Below are 25,559 nucleotides of genomic sequence, written 5' to 3'. Positions count from 1 at the left end.
TCACGTGTTATTACAATGTAACTACACAGTTAATAGGGACAGTATAAAGTAGTACTACATCTACTATTATTATCAAAAAACAAATAACAGACAATATACAGATGAGTAAATAAGGGTGTGCATTATTAATTCTTCATCTGGAATCTTCCACTTACAGGAAATACATCGTCCGGAGTTGCAATGCTGTTGCATGTGTTGCTATAACATACCTACACAGTAATTAAAGGCACTCAAAATAAAATGGGAACACCTATAGTCTTCAGTGAGTAAATACTGAAGTTGATACACATATGCTTTACATATAAACTCTAGTAGTTATTGTTACATATGTTATAAATGTGTAACTACACAGTTAATAGACTAAAGTTGTGCCAAATCTACTTTCATTATAAAACCCTTGGGCTAATACATGAGCACATTTGGAATTGATATCCATTACCAGTGCCATATATGGAATACATTTATAACAGACAATACATCACCAGGAGTTACATTGTTGTTGCATGTGTTATTAACATGTAACGACACGGTAATTAGAGAAACTTAAACTAATGTTTCTCTAAATATTTTAGTAAATACAGCTACAAATTGATACACCTAAGATGTGACAAGGTATCACCAGTTGTTACATTGATGTAATCAGCAAATTATAAATGTGTAACTGCATAAGTATGCTGTTATTATTTAGAAATTCTTGCGCTAGTACATGAGTGCATACTGGAGTCGATAAACTTTACCTACACTTAATTTTTATTCATCTGCGGTCAACATTTAACAGCACAGTTATTAGAAACGCAATAATGTGGGGAAAGAAAACTCTTATAAACACATGAAATTCATTCATACAATAATTGATTATGTAATACCAGTAATTACAATGTTGTTACAGATAATAAAAATGTGTAACTACTTTCCTGTTAACCATATTGTTGTTATTATGATATTGTATGTGTAACTGCATTTTCCATTCAAGTTTGAGCCATGCGTCTCTTCTGCTGCTTTTCGATCCCTTTACAATGCTTTTAACACATGCTAGTGTAAACATATGGGTAAATACAGAAGGCAATATGCATTACCTACAGTTATAATCCATCTGTAACAGTTATTATATCATCAGTAGTTATATTGTCAACACATGTAGCTTTTGTTAATGTGGAATTACATAGTAATAACAAACACCAGGCCATCAATAGCATCAAAATAAAAAGTGTTCCACACAATCTTTTGCAGTTCAGCTTGGTCAGTCAGGTATGAGTCATGTGGCTATGGAGCGTCGCTCATTAAAACATGACATATTTGCTTGCAGCTGCTTTCAGCCTTTTTAAAACGCTTTTAGCATGTGTTGTTGTGGCTGCAAGTCAATTAGCTTTCAGTAAAACTGACTGTAGCTTTCTCAAGCATGTTGATTAGGCCTGTGGCCAAGGGGCGACCCTCCTGCTGGGAATTAGAGAGGGGCTTACCATGAATAGGAGGGAGGGGTACCAGTAGCATGGTAATCATTGGTGCAAATTCAGAGGAAAAAAACTGGTCATTTCCCTTCAAATTCTGAACTTTACACAAGGATATATTTCTGAAAATTTGACATAACCGGCCAGTGTTTTTTAAAACGCTAAAAATAGACATTTGTTTTATTTAGTTGCAGGAGGTAAAGACAAAAAGAAAGCTATACGCCAAGCTGTCGTATTATGAGCTGTAGTTAAATGCTATAATAGTTCACATTTATTAACAGACTTTATTTATTTATTTATTTATTTATTAATGATCACATTGAATTGAATTGCAGTATATTAGCTGTTGCTTTCTGAACGCACCCCCTCTGTGTGGCTTTTCAGACAACATTTAGCAGCCCTCCTGCTGAGTGTCATGGAGAGCTAGCTATGAATAATCTTCTAATAAAGAATCAAAACATCTCTAATAAGCATGTAACTACACATTTACTACTCTTTTTTTTAAAATATCCATAATCCACAATATGTTGACAATACATGCAACATCACTGTGACTAACAGCTCATTTATTACTCATTTAAGACCCAAGCACAGCTTATGTAAAGGCATTATCAATGCAATAATTCCCACACTTATACATATGTAATTACATATCTATATATACACCATAAAAATCTCAAAACACTTATAAAAGCACATGTGTACGTAATGAAGTCAATAGAGGTGTACTTCTCTAAATTGTGCTTTTCTAATTCATGAATACATCCCAAATTGCTGTTGTTGTTGTATGTGTTATTAATGTGTAACTACGCCGATATTACAGGCATTTAATATAATATAATAACATGGGGCAGGGAAATCAATTGCATCAGTTGTTTAAAATGCTTTAACCACGTGTTGCTGTTTCTGGTTGTCAACCCTGTCTTCATTAATGTGTCTGTAACTGAAAACCCCCTGCATCAATAAGAAACAGAGGGACGTGCCCAGATGCAGCAGTGCGTGGTGTGTTTCTCCACCATAATTAAGTGATGCGGTTGTGAAGCTGCACAGTGGAACTAAATTCGACTCACATTTTTGCGCTTAGACACTATTAAGGGCTCATTAAAGCGAGCGCTATTGTTACTCTGCAGGTTGGGTCCCCTACAGACAACAGACGAGCTCCAAACATCTTCCTTCAGAGAGAGGTCCTCAGTGCTGAAATAACACCTGTGGTGTTCAGGGCTACAATTATATTATAAATTCTGCACTGTTCCTCTGAAGAGTTCTATGTTGTGTTGATTTTAACCGGGAATAAAAAAGTGTTTAATCAGCACTGCAGATCTGAATGTGACAGTGCAAATGTACATTAAACACTTTCTTAATTCATGGCAGACGCCATATTGGTTTAACCCATTGCTGCTGGTGTTTATTTAGAGTTGTTTATTCCACAGTGGTGGTGTTTATTTGTTGTGTTTATTCAGCAGTGATGTTTAATTTGTGTCGTTTGTTCAACATTTGTTGTGTTTTTGTTAACAGTGTCTGTGTTTATCCGACAATGGCAATGTTTTTTTTTACAATACTATTTTTTTCAGCAGTGAATGAATGAATAAACGTTTTGCACCGATTGTAACGCTTCCTCCAAACTTTCTGTGTTTATCCCACACTGCAGGTGTTCATTCAACAATGGGTGCTTCCTGGACACCACTGCGGATATTGTAGGAACACTGTGAATGGACCTGTATGCGGGTGATAATGTAGTCCACCGCTTTAAGAGCGAGTGTAAGTCAGTGTAGATTCAGGGAGGTCATTCAGCGACGCAGCACGAGGCGCTGGAAGTTTGTAGAGACCTGTAGCGCTGCTCTGTGGAGTACGGTCTGCAGCGTTATTCCCCGCGCATTTCAGCTCACAGCCCTATTCTACCGGTACCGGCGGTTTCCCACAAACCCCGTAAATGAGAGATTCCTGCGGTTGTTTTATCTTCGTTCGTGTTTTGCTCCATGTTTTTTTCCCCTCTTTTCCTCCTGCTGTTTATTTATTTATTTATTATATTCATTATCATTTTTTTGTTCCAGTATTGTGTGTGTGTGTGTGCGCGCGCGCGCGTGTGTGAGTCACCGCTTAAACGCTGCTGCACGAGACGTGCCGCGCATCCCAAAAAGCGCGCACGCTCGCGCCCGCGCTAACGCACCGTAGTATAGTACACTGCACGGCTCGTGCACGCGCGTGCCGGTGCGGTGTGTGAAGGACGAATAGAGGGCACGCGCCTCTCTGCTTTTATTTATGTTTCTACCTCTTTCATCGTCGATTAATCAAATGAAACTGAGCTTGGGCTTCGCGTGTTTTTTAGGATTCAGAGAGAGAGAGAGAGAGAGAGAGGGAGAGAGAGAGAGAGAGAGAGAGAGAGAAAGAGAGAGAGAGAGAGAGAGAGAGAAAGAATGGACAGAATGGAGCTCTGGAGAGTGGCTGGTTTGGCCTCAAGTGGCCCCTGGTTGTGGATTAATTCAGTTACTGCTGTTCTCAATGCATTCTGACAGGGAGACCGTAGACGCAAACCAAGTCTGATACGACAGCTGTTTTGCCATCCAGCAGTATCCAAGTGTGTGTGTGTGTGTGTGTGTGTGTGTGCGCACGCTTGTTTGTTTGTGTGAAAGTCTGTTTGTTTTCATATAACTTTAGGACTGACATCACTTGGGGTCATATAGCTGCTTTATACATATATATATATTTAATGGTATCTTCTTACATATAAATTATACATCAAAGGGACATATAAACAAATAAATATCTGCTTAAATATACCTTCATACTTATATAATTCCAATAACAAATAGAATCAAATGTAACTGGACACATTTTAAGTAGTTTTGTAGCCTAATAGGAAGCATAAATCTGGGTGAAACTGTCTGCAGGTGTGTGTGTGTGTGTGTGTGTGTGTGTGCCCTGTGATGAACTGGTGCCATGCCCTGGGTGTGTTCTTGCCTTGCTTAGAATAGACCCCAGACCAACTGTGATCAGGATGAAACAGTTACTCAATATGAATTAATGAATGTATCCAATGGATGAATTAATTTATTAATTAATATTCCGTTCAGCATAAAGTTTGACTGTAAATGAAACCGTGTAGAAGTGTATTCTCTATATGACCTCCATAGGAAGGTATTGTTGCTGGACAGGATCCTACAGAGCAGTCACACGAGCCTAAGGTCACCATGTGTAACGCCAAACGTGGACTAGAAGAGTGCAGAATGCTCTCAAGTGATGTGTACTCCGGACCCATCCCATTGTGATGAGTGTTTGTGGTCCAGCACAGTCCTTTCAACACCAGTATCTGACCTCACCAATATCCCTAGAGCTGAATGCAATCAAATCCTCACAGAAGAGCTACAGCATTTAGGTAAAGCCTTTCATATTGGAGAAATGTGAACCCATGTCCTGACGTTGTAGAAAAACATCTGTGTGTGTGTGTGTGTGTCTGGCAGGCATGCAGTTCTGAGAAGCTGGAGAACCAAAGCTAAGGTCATACTTGAAAGACACACACACACTCGTGGTCAAGGCATGGACCGGGCGGAGCATTCTAAAGGGCGTTTAAAGATGAGCAGACTCCGACTGCAAGGCAAAATAAACAAGGCCGCGTGATGTGGCACATCAATATGGTGCCGGAGCTTTTCAGATTCTGAAGCGTTCACATTCAGCTGCTGAGATTCCTGCTATTTCCCTCTTCACTAGTCAATAACATCTACTGCAGACACACAGCGCATTCAGACAATGTGACTTTTGCACAGGCCACGTTTTAGAATTTCCCTCGACATTAAAATTAATAAAACACTGCTGTCTCTCCCTTTAAACGCAGAGGAAAAAGGGGGAAGAAAAACAGGCCAATTGCAAAACCCTAAACCGCTTTGTTGCAGTCTTGACTCATTATTATTTAGGAGCCCAAACCTGCCATTTCCACTGTGGGTGCTCTTACCACATGCTTTATTTCTGAGCCTATAGAAACAGTGTTCAAAAACAGGAGATGGTTATTTGTGAATATTTTTTTTTGTATTATTTCAGTTCAGGGTCGGGGTGGGGGTGGGTCCAGTGCCTACCTGGAATCATTGGGCGCAATGCGGGAATACACCCTGGAGGGGGCGCCAATCCTTCACAGGGCAACACACACATTCACTCACACACTCGCACCTACGGACAATTCTGAGTCGCCAATCCACCTACCAACGTGTGTTTTTGGACTGTGGGAGGAAACCGGAGCACCTGGAGGAAACCCACGCGGACACAGGGAGAACACAACACACTCCTCACAGACAGTCACCCGGAGGAAACCCACGCGGACACAGGGAGAACCCACCACACTCATCACAGACAGTCACCCTGAGGAAACCCACGCGGACACATGGAGAACACACCACACTCCTCACAGACAGTCACCCGGAGGAAACCCACACGGACACAGGGAGAACACACCACACTCCTCACAGACAGTCACCCGGAGGAAACCCACGCGGACACAGGGAGAACACACCACACTCCTCACAGACAGTCACCCGGAGGAAACCCACGCGGACACAGGGAGAACACACCACACTCCTCACAGACAGTCACCCGGAGGAAACCCACATGGACACAGGGAGAACACACCACACTCCTCACAGACAGTCACCCGGAGGAAACCCACGCAGACACAGGGAGAACACACCACACTCCTCACAGACAGTCACCCGGAGGAAACCCATGCGGACACAGGGAGAACACACCACACTCCTCACAGACAGTCACCCGGAGGAAACCCACGCGGACACAGGGAGAACACACCACACATTATTTTCACTAGTTTCGCACAGTTCTCTCATTTCTTTCCTCTAATCTCTGTTCTGATAATGTCTTTTTAAAACCGTTAACCGAAATGTGCCCCAAATGTTGCGTATGACCATTTGTGAATTGGCTATTTTAGCCAACGTATTAACAGAGTTGCCTGCCTCTGTGTTTATTTTTGTTCGTATTTGATTGGAATACCGTTCCCGGGATTTGTACAATGATTCTGAAATATACAGTAATCCCTCGCTACTTCGCGGTTCATCTTTCGTGGATTCGCTACTTCACGAGTTTTTTCAAGGGGGCTTATGGCCGCTATATCGCAGATATTCAGGGAAAATCTAGGAAAACCGTGAAAAATGAATAGCCAAAAGTATTTTTTTTATTATTTACATGTATTAGACTGGGCCTGTAGGTGACAAAATATATCATTTACAAGTATTTCTTACGTGCAGTACATGTGTTGTTCATGTCCACATCCGAGTGAAATTTACTGACACTAAATCACAGCTTAGGAATGACTCTATTAAAGAAACTGGTAGGATATCACATGTAGTTCCAGCTGAAAAACATTATAGAATGACTGTTTAATGCAAAGTGTGGGTTGTTAACAGTAACAGGGAGGGTTTTAAAAGTCCAAATACTCGTTAAATACATTAAAAAATATCTTTCCTCTACTTCGCGGAAATTCGTTTTTCGCGGGTGGTCTTGGAACCCAACCCCCGGGGGTTGCCCTTTGGAGATGTACATGTACTCTGCAATTACACCATCAAACCATTAGGGCTGAATCTCAAATGTCTTCCTCCACCCTGAGTAGTAAAACTGTAGTGGTGTAGTAGTCATCTCAGTCACCGTGGTCTACATTGTTGTGTTCCATAGTTACTTTTACAGGGAAGTGCACATCTGGCACATCTGCAGCGTAGGGCACATCACAGACTACACAGTTAAGTGGGACCTACTAATTACTTACAGTATAGATTCAATGCAACATCCCAAAGATAGTCAGCTTTATTATACTCATTTGCTCGGATGGTTCCTCTTTGTGTTGTGTAATAGCCATTTTACTGGCACCTAGCGGCCAGAATTTATGAGATTCTATATTAAACCTGTTTTAAACATGGCTGCTTCATGTTGGGGACCCACTCTTTGGAGCATAAACAGGTTTCGTTCTTTATTGCCTATGAATTTTGCTTTATGTTAAACATGTAAAAATATTCAATAATCACTTTCATGGTGCACTGTAAAGGCACAAAGCCAAGATTTCAGTCACCAGCTTCAAGTGCCTGGTCTCTAAAAAATCTTCTTCACAGAATACCTCAGAGCCAAACAAACAACAAAAAAAGAAGCCATGTTCACTGTTTACGTAACCCTAGCAGAACTTGAGGAAACCTCACACACCTGCTCGTGCTCCATGTGCATCCCAGAACCATGGCTTAGGTCTGCTACATTGCTACATCCCCCCAGGGGCTACTCACAGTCGCAGGGAAAAAAAAACCCAACAACAACTGCTTTTCATTTCACATAGTGAGTCAGTTCAATTCAGCTTTATTTATATAGTGCTTTTAACATCATTGCCCTGAAGCAGCTTTAGAGTACCTCAGGTCCAGACCCTGTAAAATAATGAGAGGAACCAAGACTCAGAGGGAAAAGCTTCCAAGGAGCATCACAAAGAAACACCTAGAGGATCCAAGGAAGGAACTCAGAAGGAAACCCTAGGAACATGACGAGAAACACAGAGAACAAGATTCAACAAGACATCGCTTCTCTTTTAGTCTTGGTTCCCCTCAGCACTCTTTCCTGAAGTTCTTTAGGGGTTTGTCTTTTTGAATCTGAGTTCCTCTGAGTGTTTTTGCCTCATATTCCTAAAGAGTGAGGAACACCTCTCTTAACTAAACTTATCTAAGAAGCCTAGGCACCAGACTATAACTGCTACACCATTTAATGTGGACCAGCAAACTTAACCAAGAAGCCTAGACACCAGACTATAACTGCTACACCATTTAAGGTGGACCAGCAAACTTATCTAAGTAGCCTAGACACCAGACTATAACTGCTGCACCATTTAAGGTGGATCTGCAAACTTATCTAAGAAGCCTAGGCACCAGACTATAACTGCTACACCATTTAAGGTGGATCTGCAAACTTATCTAAGAAGCCTAGGCACCAGACTATAACTGCTACACCATTTAAGGTGGATCTGCAAACTTATCTAAGAAGCCTAGGCACCAGACTATAACTGCTACACCATTTAAGGTGGATCTGCAAACTTATCTAAGAAGCCTAGGCACCAGACTATAACTGCTACACCATTTAAGGTGGATCTGCAAACTTATCTAAGAAGCCTAGGCACCAGACTATAACTGCTGCACCATTTAAGGTGGACCGGCAAACTTAACTAAGTAGCCTAGACACTAGACTATAACTGCTGCACCATTTAAGGTGGACCAGCAAACTTAACTAAGAATCCTAGGGACAAGAACGTAACTGCTGTACCATTTAAAGTGCGTCTACAAATCTACATAAGAAGCCTAGGCACCAGAATATCTGCTGCACGATTTAAGGTGGATCTGGAAATTTATTTAAGAGGTCTAGCCATTAGAACATTAGTGTTGCACTATTTTGGGTGGACAGTGTATTATTTGAGGTGGCATGTGTTTATTATATGTCAGCTTTTCCAGAATGTTGCCCTTTGGCTGAGAGTTTCCATGTTGTTGCCTCACTATGAAGTAAATAAATAAATAAATAAATGAGTTTTCCTTTGACGGTGACTGCTGAGAACACCATAGAACGTCCTGTAACAGAAATCGACTTTGCTGGTTCCCGCCAGTTGCGAGGACGTACCAAGCCTATTCAGTCGAATTAGAGATAATTACTTAATCAGCATTTTATTGATTAGGTTCAGAGAGCAGATCACTGGGGGTGGAGCTGTTCACACACTCTGTGAGAGGAGAGGTGTACGAGCTCCATTGTTCAGCTAATGCTAATGAGGACAGCATGCTGACGCTGAACATTTTTTTTAGTCCTGTTTTGACTTTTGTCTTTGTGTTAGACCTTCAGTGGACAAAACACACTTTAATTCAGGCCCTTGTTTAACGTCCAGTGTCTGCTATTGAGGGGACCACTCAAGGCCAATGTCTGGGCACAGCTTTCAATCCTCTTATCTGTCACAGCTCAATGTCATCTCACCCAGTCTTCCTTTTGCATCAAACTGTGCATTTGTTCTGAGTCAAATATTGATTGACAGTGTATAAACCCCTTCTGTCACACTGAGGTTTACACCAGAGTCTGGCATTGTAGTGATCCAACCTTTTCTCCTCCTAAACAGTTTCCACTATCTGAAGAGTATCAACCAGTATTGAAATGCACTGAAATGTTCATGCAATATTATGGGTAGGTGCTGTTTTCCTACAATAGTGAGAGTATGAAAAGAGGGTTGAACGGCAGGGAAAATAAATCGGGTTTGATAGTTTCTTCCAGTCGAACACACTTTGTACTTAAGGCTTGTAACACACATATTTACATATTTTACAGTGACTCCTTCGGTAAACGCCTAGAGCTGCCATCACTATTTTCTATTTATGACATCGAACCCTAACCCTAACGGACACCAATAGTCTATACTACATCATGTTTTAACAGTCAGTTACATATCTAGAGCTTTCAGAAGACCTAGAATGCATTTTATTTTTAAAAACATTTTACATATAAAATTTAAACGAAAATATTATTGGTTGTTTCTTCGTGGGTTTCCTCCGGGTGACTGTCTGTGTGGAGTGTGGTGTGTTCTCCCTGTGTCTGCGTGGGTTTCCTCCGGGTGACTGTCTGTGAGGAGTGTGGTGTGTTCTCCTTGTGTCTGCGTGGGTTTCCTCCGGGTGACTGTCTGTGAGGAGTGTGGTGTGTTCTCCCTGTGTCTGCGTGGGTTTCCTCCGGGTGACTGTCTGTGAGGAGTGTGGTGTGTTCTCCCTGTGTCTGCGTGGGTTTCCTCCGGGTGACTGTCTGTGAGGAGCGTGGTGTGTTCTCCCTGTGTTTGTGTGGGTTTCCTCCGGGTGACTGTCTGTGAGGAGCGCGGTGTGTTCTCCCTGTGTTTGTGTGGGTTTCCTCCGGGTGACTGTCTGTGAGGAGTGTGGTGTGTTCTCCCTGTGTCTGCGTGGGTTTCCTCCGGGTGACTGTCTGTGAGGAGTGTGGTGTGTTCTCCCTGTGTCTGCGTGGGTTTCCTCCGGGTGACTGTCTGTAAGGAGTGTGGTGTGTTCTCCCTGTGTCTGCGTGGGTTTCCTCCGGGTGACTGTCTGTAAGGAGTGTGGTGTGTTCTCCCTGTGTCTGCATGGGTTTCCTCCGTGTGACTGTCTGTGAGGAGTTGGTGTGTTCTCCCTGTGTCCGCGTGTGTTTCCTCTGGGTACTCCGGTTTCCTCCCACAGTCCAAAAACACACGTTGTTAGGTGGATTGGTGACTCAAAAGTGTCCGTAGGTGTGAATGTGTGTGTGTTTACCTGTGAAGGACTGGCGCCCCCTCCAGGGTGTATTCCTGCCTTGAGCCCAATGATTTCAGGTAGGCTCTGGAAACCACCGCGACCCTGAACTGGATAAGCGCTTACAGATTATGAATGAATGACCAGACTTGCAATTTACATTCCAAATCCCTTCCAACTCAGTAGTGCATTGATCTCAGTGACCTCTGGTGGTCCAGTAGGTAAACCACAACAACAGAGACAGCCATTCCAGTCCGGAGTGACGTTTTTCAAACAGGTTTTCTGAAACACGGAATGCTCTTGTGCTGATGCCAGTGCTAAAATACATTCTTTCATGTCAGGTCCTTCACATTTTACTGTTAAATTTTACAAGTTAATAAATTACATAAAATCACATAGAGCTCTTTAAATACTTATGTTCCATTGGATATTACACATATACTGTTCTGATCGCTGTGTTTATGAGTTGACAGCACTCAATAATAATTCGGTTATACAAACTCTCCTCTTGTTACACTATTGTATCCTATGGGTTTAATATATGAACTAAATTTGTGTCTGTGTTAAATCACAGAAGAACAGAATGCAATCAATCTAGATTTTGTAGGCTGTAGCCTCTTGATGCTGTAGACTAATAATTGAAATGTTGGACAATAACCCAGTTAGGCATGTCATTTTAGGTCAATTGTGATCTTTCTGGTTTTTCTCTGGCAGTCTCATTATTCTTTGTCCCCTCTGCCTGTCTGATTGCTCTGGAAATTGAATTTTCTGAATAAAGAAGGTAAATAGATGTTTTGCCCTGCTTGCTAGACAGTAAACATTTTAGCCTGAAGAATGATCAGCATAACGCACAAAGGCTAAACTTTTTTTCCTCTTTGTTTGCAGAAACAAACAAGCCAACTGAAAAGATACACCACTATCAGAGAATACATTCTGACATTATTTGCCATTTTAAGCTTATCTTAAGACCTTTGGAAGATAAGCGAGATGGAGATTAGATATAAATCAGATGCAAAGGCTTCTTCTGAATGCTGAGACACTGCTGCGCAGCTCACAGAAATAAATACTAGAATCCTTGTCTCTAATATGTGTATCATTGGAAATGCTAGGCTTTTAAGCAAGCGTTCTTGGTGATTTGATTAGAATGAAATTAAACATATCTGAGTGGAAAGGGTCTCTCGCAACTATTAATGAATTAAAAAGAACCTGATCTTGGTCAGGGTCACAGTGGCTCCAGAGAATAGTCAATATCATTGGGCACAATGCAGGAACACACTGTGGACAGGTTTATAAAAAAAAAATAATTAAATTCAATTCAGCTCTGCAACTGAAACCTCAGTAAAATTGGAGGTGATTAAAGAGGGACCCTCAACAACATGGCTGGTACAAACTGTAATTTATTGCCCAAAGGTGTGAGTGTATAAGTGACTGGGTGACTGTGTAAAACAGCCCCCAGGTGTGTGTGAGTGACTGACTGGGTGTGAATTCCTGTGATGGCCTGGGGCCCAGTCCAGATGCTCAATGACCCCAGACTACTGATGGAACTGATGAAACAAACTGAATAATGAATAATGATAATAATAAAAAGCAGAAAAAGAAAATGAAAAAGAAGTAGAATGTGTCATATTGCCTTTGTGCACATAACTCATAGCAATCCGTATGTTACTATGTTAATCTCTCTCTCTCTCTCTTTCTCTCTCTCTCTCTCTCTCTCTCTCGTATTGTTTGTATTTAATTATTATATATTTCAGTTCTCAGAGACCCCCTTACTACGTCACTAGTAGTGATCCTCCTCCGTGTCAGAAGGCGGAACTATGGTCAGGGAGCGCGCTGTGGTCTTTTAGTTCCGCGCTGGAGGCCGGAGCGTAAACAGAGCGACACCGCGGAGCCGAGATGCGGTGGCTGGTGTGTTTTTTGCTGCCCATCGTCAGGCTGTATTTGGTCGGGTTTAAAGTCCTCCTCTACCAGCTCTTCAACAGGTCCTTCGCCCTACCAGGTCAGCACAGGGGTCGTCGGCTCTCTGCTAAAACCCTACTCGTCTTTATTCCCTGTTTTCTGTGTTTTTAACGGAACTTACAAACTTTTTTCCTCCTCAGTTCAGGGCTGCATACCCAATCGCTCCATTCTCCGTGTGTAGTGCACCATTTCAGTAATAAAACAACGATCACGTAGTCCAGTAGTGCGTTACAAATTAAAATGAAAGTCATTTGGAGTCAGCCATAAGCCTCTGAAGCTAATATATAATGTATTCATTATATTTGAATGGCCCCGGCAGTGCACTACGTAGGGAGTAGGAATCGTTTTGAACCGCAGCCCGTGTGTGCCGAAGTTCACTGCTGGATCTGTTGCCTATATCTCATGCACTGTGACAGTAATGTACTTTGAATTATCTGACCTTCTGAAATGTTATATGTTCTTATTTTAGTTAGCTATTAAACATTTACTTTAAACCATCTCGTCTTATCAGTAATTTAAAAAACAACAAAAACATTCAGGCTGGATTTAGGGGTCTCAGGGGCCTGGGGTCACAGTCTGGTATGTTCTCTCTGAGTCTGTGTGAGTTTACGCCGTTGGTAAGTGTGTGTGAAATTGTCCACAGGTATGAGTGACTGAGTGCAACTGCCAACACTGTCAGTGTGAGTAATTGGATGAATGCGAGTGTGATGGACTTGTGCCCTGTCCAGTATATGTACCTTTCTCATGCCCTAATTATTCTAGGTCTGGACCCTCTGCACCCCTGAACAGGATGAAGCAGGTACAGAAGATAAATGAATAAACCACGTTGTACTCTATAGTGCTTTGTATTAGTAGTGTATGTGTCCACACTCCCACTCCATTTGCCATGTTTTAATTTGAGGTAAAATATAATAAATGGTCTTTATTTTAAAGTGTAAAGTGTAAACGACACTATTTAAGCCTTCAGAGAAACCAAGCACAGTCTTGCGCTGTAATGATAAGTAATAGCAGATCAGCCTCTGACCTAAATTCCAAACTGATGTTTATGCAATGTTCCTCACACACATTTTCAATGAACGATTGGCCTGTGGATACTTTGCTAGAAGATTCTGATATACTGTGGTATTGTTATTTTAACCTATTATTGCACTTAAGATCAGATTGGTTGAGTTGTGTGTGAAAAAGTGACCAAGACGTCATCCTCAAAAGTCTCATCTTAACAGGTTTTGAGCAAAGTATCTAACTCGGCAAATGAGTCTGAACAATCAGAAGCAATCAAACGGTGTGATGTCACAACCACAACTAAATAAAGAAACAAAAAAACAGGCCTGGACCTTAATTTACAGAAAATAATCACACTTCATCTGAAAAATAAGTGTCAAAACTAAACCCAAAAGCAGTGACCACTGGTCAGGATTCAGTTTGAAGCTGGAAAACACTGGCTTGGATTAGTGTGAAGTAACAGTGATTTATAGAGACCAGGGATTAGATACACTTCAACAGTGGTCTCTTGTTCACAGCGTTAGAGCACTGAAGGATTATTAGTAACAGAAAGGAAGGCAGACATCTGAAGAAAGCCCTCTACAGAAGCCTGGAACCAACCGATTCCCCTTGGCATAGTTGTTTAATGAGTAATATCCTCAGCACAGTGAGCCTTTGTTTGCATTTTATTCACTTCATGGATTGATGTTAAGTCCCTACAAGAGTAATTTGACCTTGAAAAGGACCCAAACACCTTCTTTAATGTTGTCATATTTCTCTCCAAACTGTCTAGCACTGTTTAAATCTAGTTTGGATCTCTGAGGACTGTTAGAAATATATAATTTGTGCTTTTTTCGTGGGCTTGTGGCTGATTAAAATAGTACTTTGTTCAACTTAAGTTGGCAGGTTTGTAGCGTTTGTCACACATGGCGTTATTGCACATTGGCATATCTACACAACGACAGAGAGCTTTTCCCACATGCGCTTTACCAGCTCTCTTTCCTGTGAATTAGGTTGTTAACTACTGGATCAGGTGAACTACTGAAAAAAAAAGGTAATTGAGTGAGAGTGTGAGAGAAGACACAGCCACAGATAAGTGACTGCAATTAGCAGTAGTCATGTTGTTTCAGTCAGCCACAGGGTGTGTAGATAAACTCAGAATGTGGTTGTTTCTGAAAGGAATAAGAGCTGAACTCAGATTGGAGCTAAAAAAAAAAGCAAGATGAGAGATGCCTCGTCTTCCCCCACCTAACTAATGGTGCTTTACCACTGCAGGGTAAGCACTACTCTACTCGACTCTACTTGACCTTGTTTGGTTTTCACTTTGGCAAAATTGGTACCTGGAACTGGGGTCGTTTTTGGAACCAGTTCATTCATGGTTCCAAGTTTGCCAAGTATGGAATGTAACGTGACGTGTGAACCTTGAAAAGTAGATGTTCAGACAGATTGGTTTGTAATTCCTTCAGTAGAGATCACATTTGTTTTTACCAGACTCACAGTGGCATGTTGTAAAATGAAGCCACAGTCTTTTGAAGAGGTTCAAACTCTTCTTGTATTAGTGGCCGACGAAAGACTTCAGTGAGAGCTGGACAGTGCGACAGGAAACAAAAACCTACACTGATCTGACTCTGAACGGATGTGCGGCTGAGCTGTGTTTAGACCCAAACAACAACACGTAACCAATATAATGAGTAAACAATGCTTAACTTTGCCTCTGCCGTTGTTGTGGTTTTCAAAGCTTGTAGTTCCTGTTCGTGACAGTGTTTTGCGACATCACCAGCTACATTTCTTGTAGTGGCTATGGAACAGGGACCAAAAAGCAAATAGAGTCGAGTAGTTAAGGTACCATGCAGTGAACGAGTGCCATAAGATCCTGGTCTGGTTACCTACACTCTTAAAAATTATGATTGTACAAGGGTTCTTTATTAAAGGAAATAGTTCTATGTAGGTTATGTGATGATTCCTCAATTGTTACAAGCTGGACATCTTACCGGATAGAGGAAACATTTATGGTGCCATACAGAACCCTTCTCTTAAAGTGCTATATAGAACCATCTATAGAATATTCCCACTTCATTATGTAAAGAACCCTTTAATCTTGCATAAGTTATTTCAAGTGTTCAGGGTTCTATAGAGAACCATTTTCTTTAACAAAGAACACTTGTAGAACCAACATTTTTAAGTGTGTAAGCTAATTTGATGACCACTTTGACTATGTGTTATAGCCTGAATTGAACTTAATTCTGTAATGCAAGCATGGGTGGGGGTTGGGGGGTTGTCAAGGCAATTAGGCGTCCCAGGTGCATCACCAACGCATTGGATCAGAATGGATGGATGGTGTGACAGACCCATGAGTTTATTGGCTGTTTTAATTGACGGATTATTGTACACCTGATGACGCCATATTGAATGTTGTGAGATTTCCCAATGAGTTTCTAACAAGTGACCTATCTTCTCATTTATAATGACTCTGTTCAAGCTAAAAACATACATTCCTCATCTCTGCCCTTGAAAGTGCTACAGGTCCAGTTCAAAATTTTGAAAGTTTGCTGTTTTTATATGATCCATGACTTAATGTTTTTGCCTCCTCTTTATTTATGTTAGCTCATAATATACAGGGTGGGCCATTTATATGGATACACATTAATAAAATGGGAATGGTTGGTGATATTAACTTCCTGTTTGTGGCACATTAGTATATGGGAGGGGGGAATCTTTTCAAGATGGGTGGTGACCATGGCGGCCATTTTGGATCCAACTTTTGTTTTTTTCAATGGGAAGAGGGTCATGTAACACATCAAACTTATGTTTTATAAGAGCCCTTTGCAGCACCTTTTTATTTTTAAGAGTGTAGTTGATTGAGTGGACCAAGCGTGCTGTGACTGATGGGTGGAACTGAACAAGCCTGGCTATGCTATCATTGTTTGGACAGTAGTAGGTGAGCATGTGCTGAGTTAATTTATGATCCCTAAAACTCGGCCAGTGCCTCAGAGAGTGATTGCTGTGGCAAGGCACAGTTTTGAAAATGTGGAGTGATTTAACACTGAGACTTAATCATCCACAACCTGGCGCTAATAGCAGATAAATCCTGGCACTAGAGTGAAGTTAAAGAGGAGCTAAAAGTTGAACACTGCAGTGTTATTAGTTTGTTTTTAACACACTGTAGGATCGATGCCGTTCATAAGCTACGGGGTTCTTGCTCCTTGAACCTTGTATCTCCGACAGATGCTGCAGTTTGCAGTCTAGGGATAGGCCTGTTGAATGATACAATGATGCTAGTCAGTTTCTCCATCCATCACCCACCCACACACACACACATCTTCCCCAGTTCCTTTTCAGAAGTCCCTGTGAGACGGAGAACATGTCCTTGATCACGAAGGCCAAAGCGAGCTTGAAAAGTAGCATCATCATTATTTTCCTCTAATGTTCCTTTTGTCCTCTTCTCTCCTCCTCCATTTTTTTTCCCTTGCCCAGTTTTGCCCAGACAGAATGGGAGGGTTGCCATAGTGACAGGGGGAGCCAGAGGAATGGGCTTTGAAACTTCTCGACACCTCGCGAGCCTGGGCATGCACGTGGTCATCGGTAAAGTGTACTTTTATGAATTAATCTTACATCGGTCGGTCTGTTATCACATAGTCATAACAAACTCTTATTCCCATGCACTGATTTCAGATCAGAGGCACATGCATCACAGTGCAACAAAGAGAATGGTTAACAATGACTTTAAGACAGCTGTCTTCAACTGTTTGGTAACAGGATATGAACATAGGAAAGGCCTGTAGGTGGATTGGGAATTTCTGGAACTGCCACAAGTGTGTGTAAGGTCACCATGCCCTGTGCCAAGTTTTCGCTAGGGAAATATAAACCCCCTCAGCACTGAGCAGTGGAGCAGGTCATATGGGTTCTCTGGAACAATGGGTACTACCTCGCTAATGATCTGGATAGTTCTGTCTCACAAATACTACTCCAGCTCTTCCAAAATTTTGGACCATGAGGTTTCCCTTCATTGCAGCCCAAAGCTTAGGAAATGTATAACCCTCAAGGTTACACCATGTATTGAGCATAGCGAGTAAGCTCATGTGCAGCTGCTCCAGAGCTTCCCATATGATCTCATACTTTTCTACAAAGATTATACCAGCTACGAGCTGTATGTGCCTAGTTGGACACCATAAAGTAGATGTTATACACTGGAATAGGCTTTAACGGTTTCAGTTTACTCAAAGCGGCTCAGGTTTCACAAGCTCCCACTGCACTGTCACATCTGGATCCCAGACTGTATTTGAGGTTTGTACAGCAGATCTAACACGCTTTCAGTCTGAGCTTTTGGTTACAGTGCTTTCCTTTCATTTTCTGAGGGACAAGAGTCCTCCACCTGTCTTGAAAACAGGGGAACCAAAGATATGAGGTCGATTAAAGAGTGAAATGATGAAGTCTTTTACCAAACAAATATGACATGTTATTTATAAATCGGGTGGCACGGTGGTGCAGCAGGTAGTGTCGCAGCCACACAGCTTCAGGGACCTGGAGGTTGTGGGTTCGATTCCCGCTCCGGGTGACTGTCTGTGAGGAGTTGGTGTGTTCTCCCTGTGTCTGCGTGGGTTTCCTCCGGGTGCTCCGGTTTCCTCCCACAGTCCAAAAACACACGTTGGTAGGTGGATTATTATTATTATTATTATTATTATTATCGTTACACTTATATAGCGCCTTTCTAGACACCCAAGGACGCTTTACAATCTACACTGCTCAGAACGCTCAATTCACACACACTGGCGAGAAGCGGCAGCCAAACGCGCACAGCGTACTCTCAACCAGAAACGACCGTCCACCTGGAGGACTGCATCGGGCACTAGGGTTTAACCCATCGGGCGACTCAACCCATTGGCGACTCAAAAGTGTCCGTAGGTGTGAGTGTGTGAAAGAATGTGTGTGTGTGTGTCTGTGTTGCCCTGTGAAGGACTGGCGCCCCCTCCAGGGTGTATTCCCGCCTTGCGCCCGATGATTCCAGGTAGGCTCTGGACCCCCCGCGACCCTAAATTGGATAAGCGGTTACAGATAATGGATGGATGGATGTTTAAATAACAGAAATAGTTTGAAAAACGTTCGTACAACATAAACATGTTTTGCTGCCACACCAGACTCTTGGTTTTGCTAAATCCAGTTTTTACTTCTGCATCAAACCTACGCCTTAGTGTCAATGGGGACCCTGTGCCGTAGCCTGACATGCACCACTCCAGAAATGTAACTACGCATTGGGTCGACGCAGACCACAATGATTGGTCAGTAGTCGGACAGACATTGTTTATGTTGAACCGAAGAAATAGAAGAACATGAACTCCTCCACACACAGAGACACAGACAGCACAAATTTATAGCGAGAGATTTCCTCTGTCGCAAAAACGTACTGGTTTTGTATTTGTTGCTTTCCTGGCACCTGTAAACTATGTTTTGTCCGAAACAATGACCTCCTACCTAAATAGTACACTTTAAAGATTTATAAACACAATTCTACTACACCACTACATTGTGTACTACACAGTATAGAGGAAGATGTTTAAGATTCAGCCCTAGTGCTGTGGCAATTTAATTGCACAGCAAATTACACACCAATGCAGATGTATAAACGCTCACAACAACGGTGTTGCATAGCCTACGGCGTAGGATCTGTGTTGAGTCAACGCAGAAATATAAATCGACTTACTCGTACAAGGTCAGGGTTTGAACTCTTTAAATGTTGCTACAATTTTAAAACATAGCTGCTTGTTGACATGTTTATTGGCTTAGATTGAACATTCAGGAATATTGAATACTGTATTGAGTTGAATCTGCTTAGGAACTGCAAGAGCCACACGGCACACGTCAAAAATAGACTCAAAGCATGCCAAAGCTTATTTTTGCGACCCATGGTGTGAAAGGCTGCATTGATTAATATTGCAGCGTGTTGCGTGCAGCTTGCCATGCCACATGTTGCAGTGCATTTACCGCATCTGGTGTGAAATTAGCTTCAGTCATCCAAAGGAAGGAATCCAATAGGAGGGAGTCCAGTTGTCTTTCCCTTTCTGAGTGGGTGGGATGGCCCTGGCTCTTCAGGTTCCCTCTCTCATCACAGACACAATGGTGGCCAGTGGGCATGTCAGCAGGCCCAGCAGATCTGGACAGCGAACTCATTCAAGCGTGTTGAGCAGGTCCAGTGGCATTGTGTTAGTCAAGGTTCCAAGAGAAGCAGAGCTTGACATGTCTTGGGTGGGGGAGGGAGGGGGAATGTGCTTGCCCTTGTTTTCCAAATTTGGTGGCATTGTGTGAGACTGGGGGAGTTCTAATTAACAGAGGTTTCTTTTACGTTTTAAGAAGAACATAAGAAAGAGCTACTTTTGGATATGAATCAACAGGATGCAGAGCCTTTAACGTGATTCCTAATGACCTATTCACTTTACTTATATTAGCATTTCAACTTCCTGATTAAAATGTTCAATGTGCAACACTGGTTGTTTGTCAGGAAAAAAAAAACAGACACTGTAGTGGTACAGTGTACAGTACTTACACTTCAGTGTGTACCCTGTGTGTCTGTTCTGAGACAGTATTTGTCAGTCTTACAGCAGCTCCTGATTGGGGTTTCTGAAGCTTAATCTGGACACACAAAATCCCGGAATTGATTTACTTCCACTAGGCAGATTTTTGTGGAGGGACACCTTCGTTCCTTAAGATTCCACAGAAGACAGCGTGACCTAAATAGACTGAACACAAATCCCCCAAATCCTCAGAGATTTCCTGTTGCAAACTTGAGGCAGTCTTTTCACAGTCACATCCAGGATTTTTGTGCACGCTGGTACAGATGTGTATGCGAAAGTTTTGGCCACCAGAGAACAGGTCAAACCAGCCTTTGGATGAAGTTATTTAAATTTGCTGTTCCACCTTAAATGGAGCGAAAGTGTTAACAAAAATTTCACACACTTACTTAAAACCAATTGCCCTCCAGGTTAAATAGTTCTGCCAATCAATGGCCCTGTTTAGACCAGCAACAGTGGACTAACTGCCTGCTGAGTGATGTGATGTCATTATACTGGATACTGGAAATTAGTTTGACAGCCTCTGTAGTTGGTCCTCAAGAAATGAAAGTAGATCTTTCCAAATTTAAATGGGTTGCAAAAAGAGGTTTTTTATTTATTTTCCCCTCCCCATCCACTCTTTTGCTGGTGATTGTATTTATGTCGTATAGCGTATTATTGATAAAGCATTATGTTTACAGTGTGCCGCACTCTATTTCACCCCATGAAAAACTGTTGAGCTGTAGAAGAGAAGCAACTGCTGAAAGTTAATGAGGAGATCTCATGCAGCAGTGACGTCGGTCCTCTCCTGACCTGTTCATTTGAATGCAGAGAGACAGAACACTGCAGCTACATGTTCATACCATATTCTTAACAACAGGGAGTACCAGACTCTGAAGTTTCGGCCTGCTGCCCTCGGGATCACAGATTAAAATTCAGGAGCACCTACTGCACCAAAAAAAAAAAAAAGTGCCTCAAACTCCAATCCTGAATCCTCCTGTCATCCTGTAATGCCATCATTTCAGAGGGGGATGAGTTCCAATTTTGTAAGTTGGTGCAGTGCAGGGCTTAAGGATTTGCCCAAATAGCTTCATGATACACAGAACATAGCCGTAACTGTATTTCCAGACCATATTTCATTCATAATAATTAAAACATCAATGTAAATAATAGCATTCATCAAGCACAAATAAGCAAAAGCTGCTGGAATGGTGGTATTAATGCGTTTTGCAAATCATTCTTCTATTCCCCTGTATTCTTTATAGCTGGGAATGAGGAAGATGAGGGTCTGGCTGCTGTGAAGAAGATCCAGGAGGAAACGGATCAAGGAAAAGGTAAAGTGGTGAAGTTGATTTGCTCAGTTGGAACATCACACTCCTTGAGGAAACGCAACACCTGAGCAACAGTGCGTTACATTGAAATGTGTTTGAGACGTGGAAGGAATATTAAAACATAAAAGTCTTAAATTTATATTTATTCGGAGTCCGTCAGCAGCCGTTATGATGTAGGATTTGTTGAAATGCACTCATAATATTCATTCATTCATTCATTATCTGTAACCGTTTATCCAATTTAGGGTCGCGGTGGGTCCAGAGCCTACCTGGAATCATTGGGCGCAAGGCGGGAATACACCCTGGAGGGGGCGCCAGTCCTTAACAGGGCAACACACACACTCACACATACGGACACCTTTGATTCGCCAATCCACCTACCAACATGTGTTTTTGGACTGTGGGAGGAAACCGGAGCACCCGGAGGAAACCCACGCAGACAAGGGGAGAACACACCACCGTGCCGCCACTCATAATAGTCTCATAAAAGTCTTTTTAAATGCTAAGCATGCCATGGACTTGACACTCATGTTTAGCATTCTGAAGATTCTACACAAGGGGGCGCTTTTAGCTCTGAGGAAGTTTTTTGTCGCCTGAAATGCGATTCCTATTACTGGAATGCTGGGTGTGGGATCTTTTATCTCTCATTGAACTACAAATGTACACTTTGTTTACGGCTCCACATCCTCAGACATCTCCACAAAGGCATTTTCTTTTGTTTTCCCCCTGCTTTTCTGTCTGTTATTTAGAGCTCTGTGCTGAGTGCAGTGAGTGTCATGTGCACAAACACAAACTCGTTGAAAAAAAAAAAAAATAAACAAAGATGTTTGCTGAATTTGCCTTCTAGAAAAAATGGCTTGGAGCAGCAGTGTGTGTGTGTGTGTGTGTAGAAGAAAATGAGAGTCAAATGTTTGATGAATGTGCAGACGCTGAATAACGTTGTCCCTCTGCCAGTCTCATTGTCATGCAGATGTGATACAGCAAGGAGAGAGAGAGAGAGATGCATCCTCCACTGCTTAATCTCCATGGAGGGAGCTTGCGTTAGACAAGAAATGAATATGTTTGTGTTTGACACAGCACAGCCCTAGACAGCTGCTGCCTTCTTGGTGTGTGTGTGTGTGTGTGTGCGAGCGATCCATCACACAGACACTCGAGCACCAGGCTAATGATGTCACTCAGTCAGGTTAAAGCACCTGTAGCGGAAAATGTTGCTCAAGCCCCCAACAAGCTCCACTCGTCATTTTTACAAGTGGGAGTCATTCAGAAGGAGCAAGAGGTGAATAATTATACCCAGCTAATATTGCAGCTCACTTCAGTCTTTCAGTCAGCAGTTTCAATCTGCATTTAACATGCATTGAGAAGTCTTAAAAATGGTTGAAACTAGTTTCTCAAACTTTTAATTCTATACTTTTGTGTATTCCCATGTTCAGGTTTTAATGTGCTAATACTTAATTATGTTTGTGATTAGTCTGATACACTTTATGCCTTCAGTTCTGCTCCTGAAGTCCTAGGGCTTACTAGGGTGCAAGCCAGTGGCGGATGCTGGTCTTTCAAGGAGGGGAAGCTCAATTTCGTCCTACATCATAAAATGTGTGGGTTTATTTATACGTGAATTCTACCCTCCGTTCCTTTTCAAGAAAATGATCTGTGACCCTGTCGTACCAACAAGGCGTCTTTTCCAGGGACTTGACTAGTGTTCTCTCAATGGCCAGCAGAGCTAGGCTGCTTAAACGGCCTTGGCCCATGTGAAGTGTGTCCACCTGTGAGTGCTTTGTGACGGTGGAGGGGCTCAGCAGCACCCGCTGGACAGAAACTGCGATAGAAGTCAGAAAGAGTGATAGGAGTCAGTCTCCAAACACAAGCAGCTACAAAAAACCCACCAGAAATAGAACCTCGATTTGTCGCTAGTCGTTTTTAACAAAGAAAATGCCGCTAAGAGGTTTAAGAAAGTCTCCGGTTCAACTCAGAACAGAATGAAAATGTAATGCTCCCACGGATCTTTACACCAAAGGATCGCTGATTCGCTCATTTCGCTGTCAATCAAAAAGGGATTCAGCCTCAGACAGATCATCCAATCATCATGCAGAAGCTGAGCGTCCGGGCCAGCCGAGGCCAGCCCACTGCCCCATAGACCCCCAGAGACACTGAGCGTCCGATGGGCGGGACAAAGCACAGCATTTATCCAATCACTCGTCTCGTTTCGCTGCACTTCGCTGCTTCACTGTTGAACTCTGTGGACGCTGTTTAAAGCACTGTGAAACTGCGCGAATGATTGAGAGGAAAGCCGCTTTACCAGTGATAAGAAGCTGATTCTGAACAAAAGTTGAGCGCGTTGTAGTGCATATTTATTCAATGACATGTACACACAACAGAATATATTTGATCACTGAGCTTCCCTTGCAGTCTTAGAGCAATCGCCTCTGGTGCAAGCTTAGAACATACCTTAAGGAGCTTATATTCTATTGAATGTTGGGACTTTCCAGTTTTTATGCAACGTATAAAGACACCTTGTACAGGCAGCTTGATGAACACATTAGCTATAAGTACAACAAATAGATTACTTTGTTATTATTCTTTAGTGGCCAGTGAGCCACTTTCACTTCACGCAGACCTGAATCTGCAGAGTCTCTGATGTCTGAGGATGTGAACGATCGCATGTCCTTTCAGCACTTTTCTATCAGCTGCGGTTATCACTGATGCTTGTGGTTTGAGCCGGGCCCTGCTAGAAGCCGACTTGCTCTGCGAACATGGTAATTTTGAAGTGTTCCTAGCGACGCTGTCTCCCTGCCTTTTGTCCAACTGTCACTTCTGTCCCGAGCCCACCGCTGGATCACGGTCCTGTGTGTGATGCTTCTGCAGAAATAATGTCACGTTGAAGATCTGCTCGCTCACCATGCTCCAGTCTGTCTATGTTAAAGAAGATTGGGCTCAGCGGGTGAAGAAGGCGATGAGTGACTGAACCAGGGCAGCGTGCTGGAGGCGCACACACACACACAAACATTTTATATACACACACACACAAACACACACTGATCTTTTCCATGACAGTCCTGTTCTGACACAGCGTGGGGGACGTAAGAGAGCTCAGTCTGACACACAGCATTTCATCCCTGTCTCTGTGTTATAGACCCATCACAGAGACTCTGAGCTCTGATTGGTTTATCACCGGGCCGATTATATTGTTTGATATTAGCGTGTATAGATTTATCATAATAGAATATGATATATTCAGAATAAAATGTTATATATATATTTTCATAAGACTTGCTAATTTAGAACTTTGGTAATTAAAACATTTTTTTAATGATATGAATATGTATTTGGTGACCTGGAGGTTGTGGGTTCGAGTCCCGCTCCGGGTGACTTTCTGTGATTAGTGTGGTGTGTTCTCCCTGTGTCTGTGTGGGCTTCCTCCGGGTGACTGTCTGTGAGGAGTGTGGTGTTTTCTCCCTGTGTCTGCGTGGGTTTCCTCCGGGTGACTGTCTGTGAGGAGTGTGGTGTGTTCTCCCTGTGTCTGTGTGGGCTTCCTCCGGGTGACTGTCTGTGAGGAGTGTGGTGTGTTCTCCCTGTGTCTGCGTGGGTTTCCTCCGGGTGACTGTCTGTGAGGAGTGTGGTGTGTTCTCCCTGTGTCTGCGTGGGTTTCCTTCGGGTGACTGTCTGTGAGGAGTGTGGTGTGTTCTCCCTGTGTCTGTGTGGGTTTCCTCCGGGTGACTGTCTGTGAGGAGTGTGGTGTGTTCTCCCTGTGTCTGTGTGGGTTTCCTCCGGGTGACTGTCTGTGAGGAGTGTGGTGTGTTCTCCCTGTGTCTGTGTGGGTTTCCTCCGGGTGACTGTCTGTGAGGAGTGTGGTGTGTTCTCCCTGTGTCTGTGTGGGTTTCCTCCGGGTGACTGTCTGTGAGGAGTGTGGTGTATTCTCCCTGTGTCTGCGTGGGTTTCCTCCGGGTGACTGTCTGTGAGGAGTTGGTGTGTTCTCTCTGTGTCTGCGTGGGTTTCCTCCGGGTGACTGTCTGTGAGGAGTGTGGTGTGTTCTCCCTGTGTCTGCGTGGGTTT

The 25,559-nt window shown here is 42.7% G+C and overlaps 1 protein-coding gene across 4 annotated transcripts in view; it reads left to right on the top strand.

Moving 5' to 3' along the window:
* dhrsx (dehydrogenase/reductase (SDR family) X-linked) overlaps nucleotides 1-25,559 on the top strand; it is a 68,611-nt gene that overhangs the window by 834 nt on the left and 42,218 nt on the right. Inside the window, exons 1-3 of one of the 4 annotated variants that reach the window (XM_066661483.1) lie at nucleotides 12,550-12,698; nucleotides 17,114-17,221; nucleotides 21,447-21,515. In XM_066661483.1, the coding sequence (XP_066517580.1) occupies nucleotides 12,596-12,698; nucleotides 17,114-17,221; nucleotides 21,447-21,515 (280 nt within the window). In that variant the 5' untranslated portion in view covers nucleotides 12,550-12,595. Of the gene's footprint in view, nucleotides 1-12,549; nucleotides 12,699-17,113; nucleotides 17,222-21,446; nucleotides 21,516-25,559 lie in introns of those variants that run through there. The other 3 variants (XM_066661486.1, XM_066661484.1, XM_066661487.1) reach the window with 3 other exon arrangements.

The sequence above is a fragment of the Hoplias malabaricus genome, chromosome 2 (assembly GCF_029633855.1).
Source record: "Hoplias malabaricus isolate fHopMal1 chromosome 2, fHopMal1.hap1, whole genome shotgun sequence".
Taxonomy (NCBI): Eukaryota; Metazoa; Chordata; class Actinopteri; order Characiformes; family Erythrinidae; genus Hoplias; species Hoplias malabaricus.
Note: the sequence above shows the minus strand (reverse complement) of the source record. Positions and strands in the feature narration are given on the sequence as shown.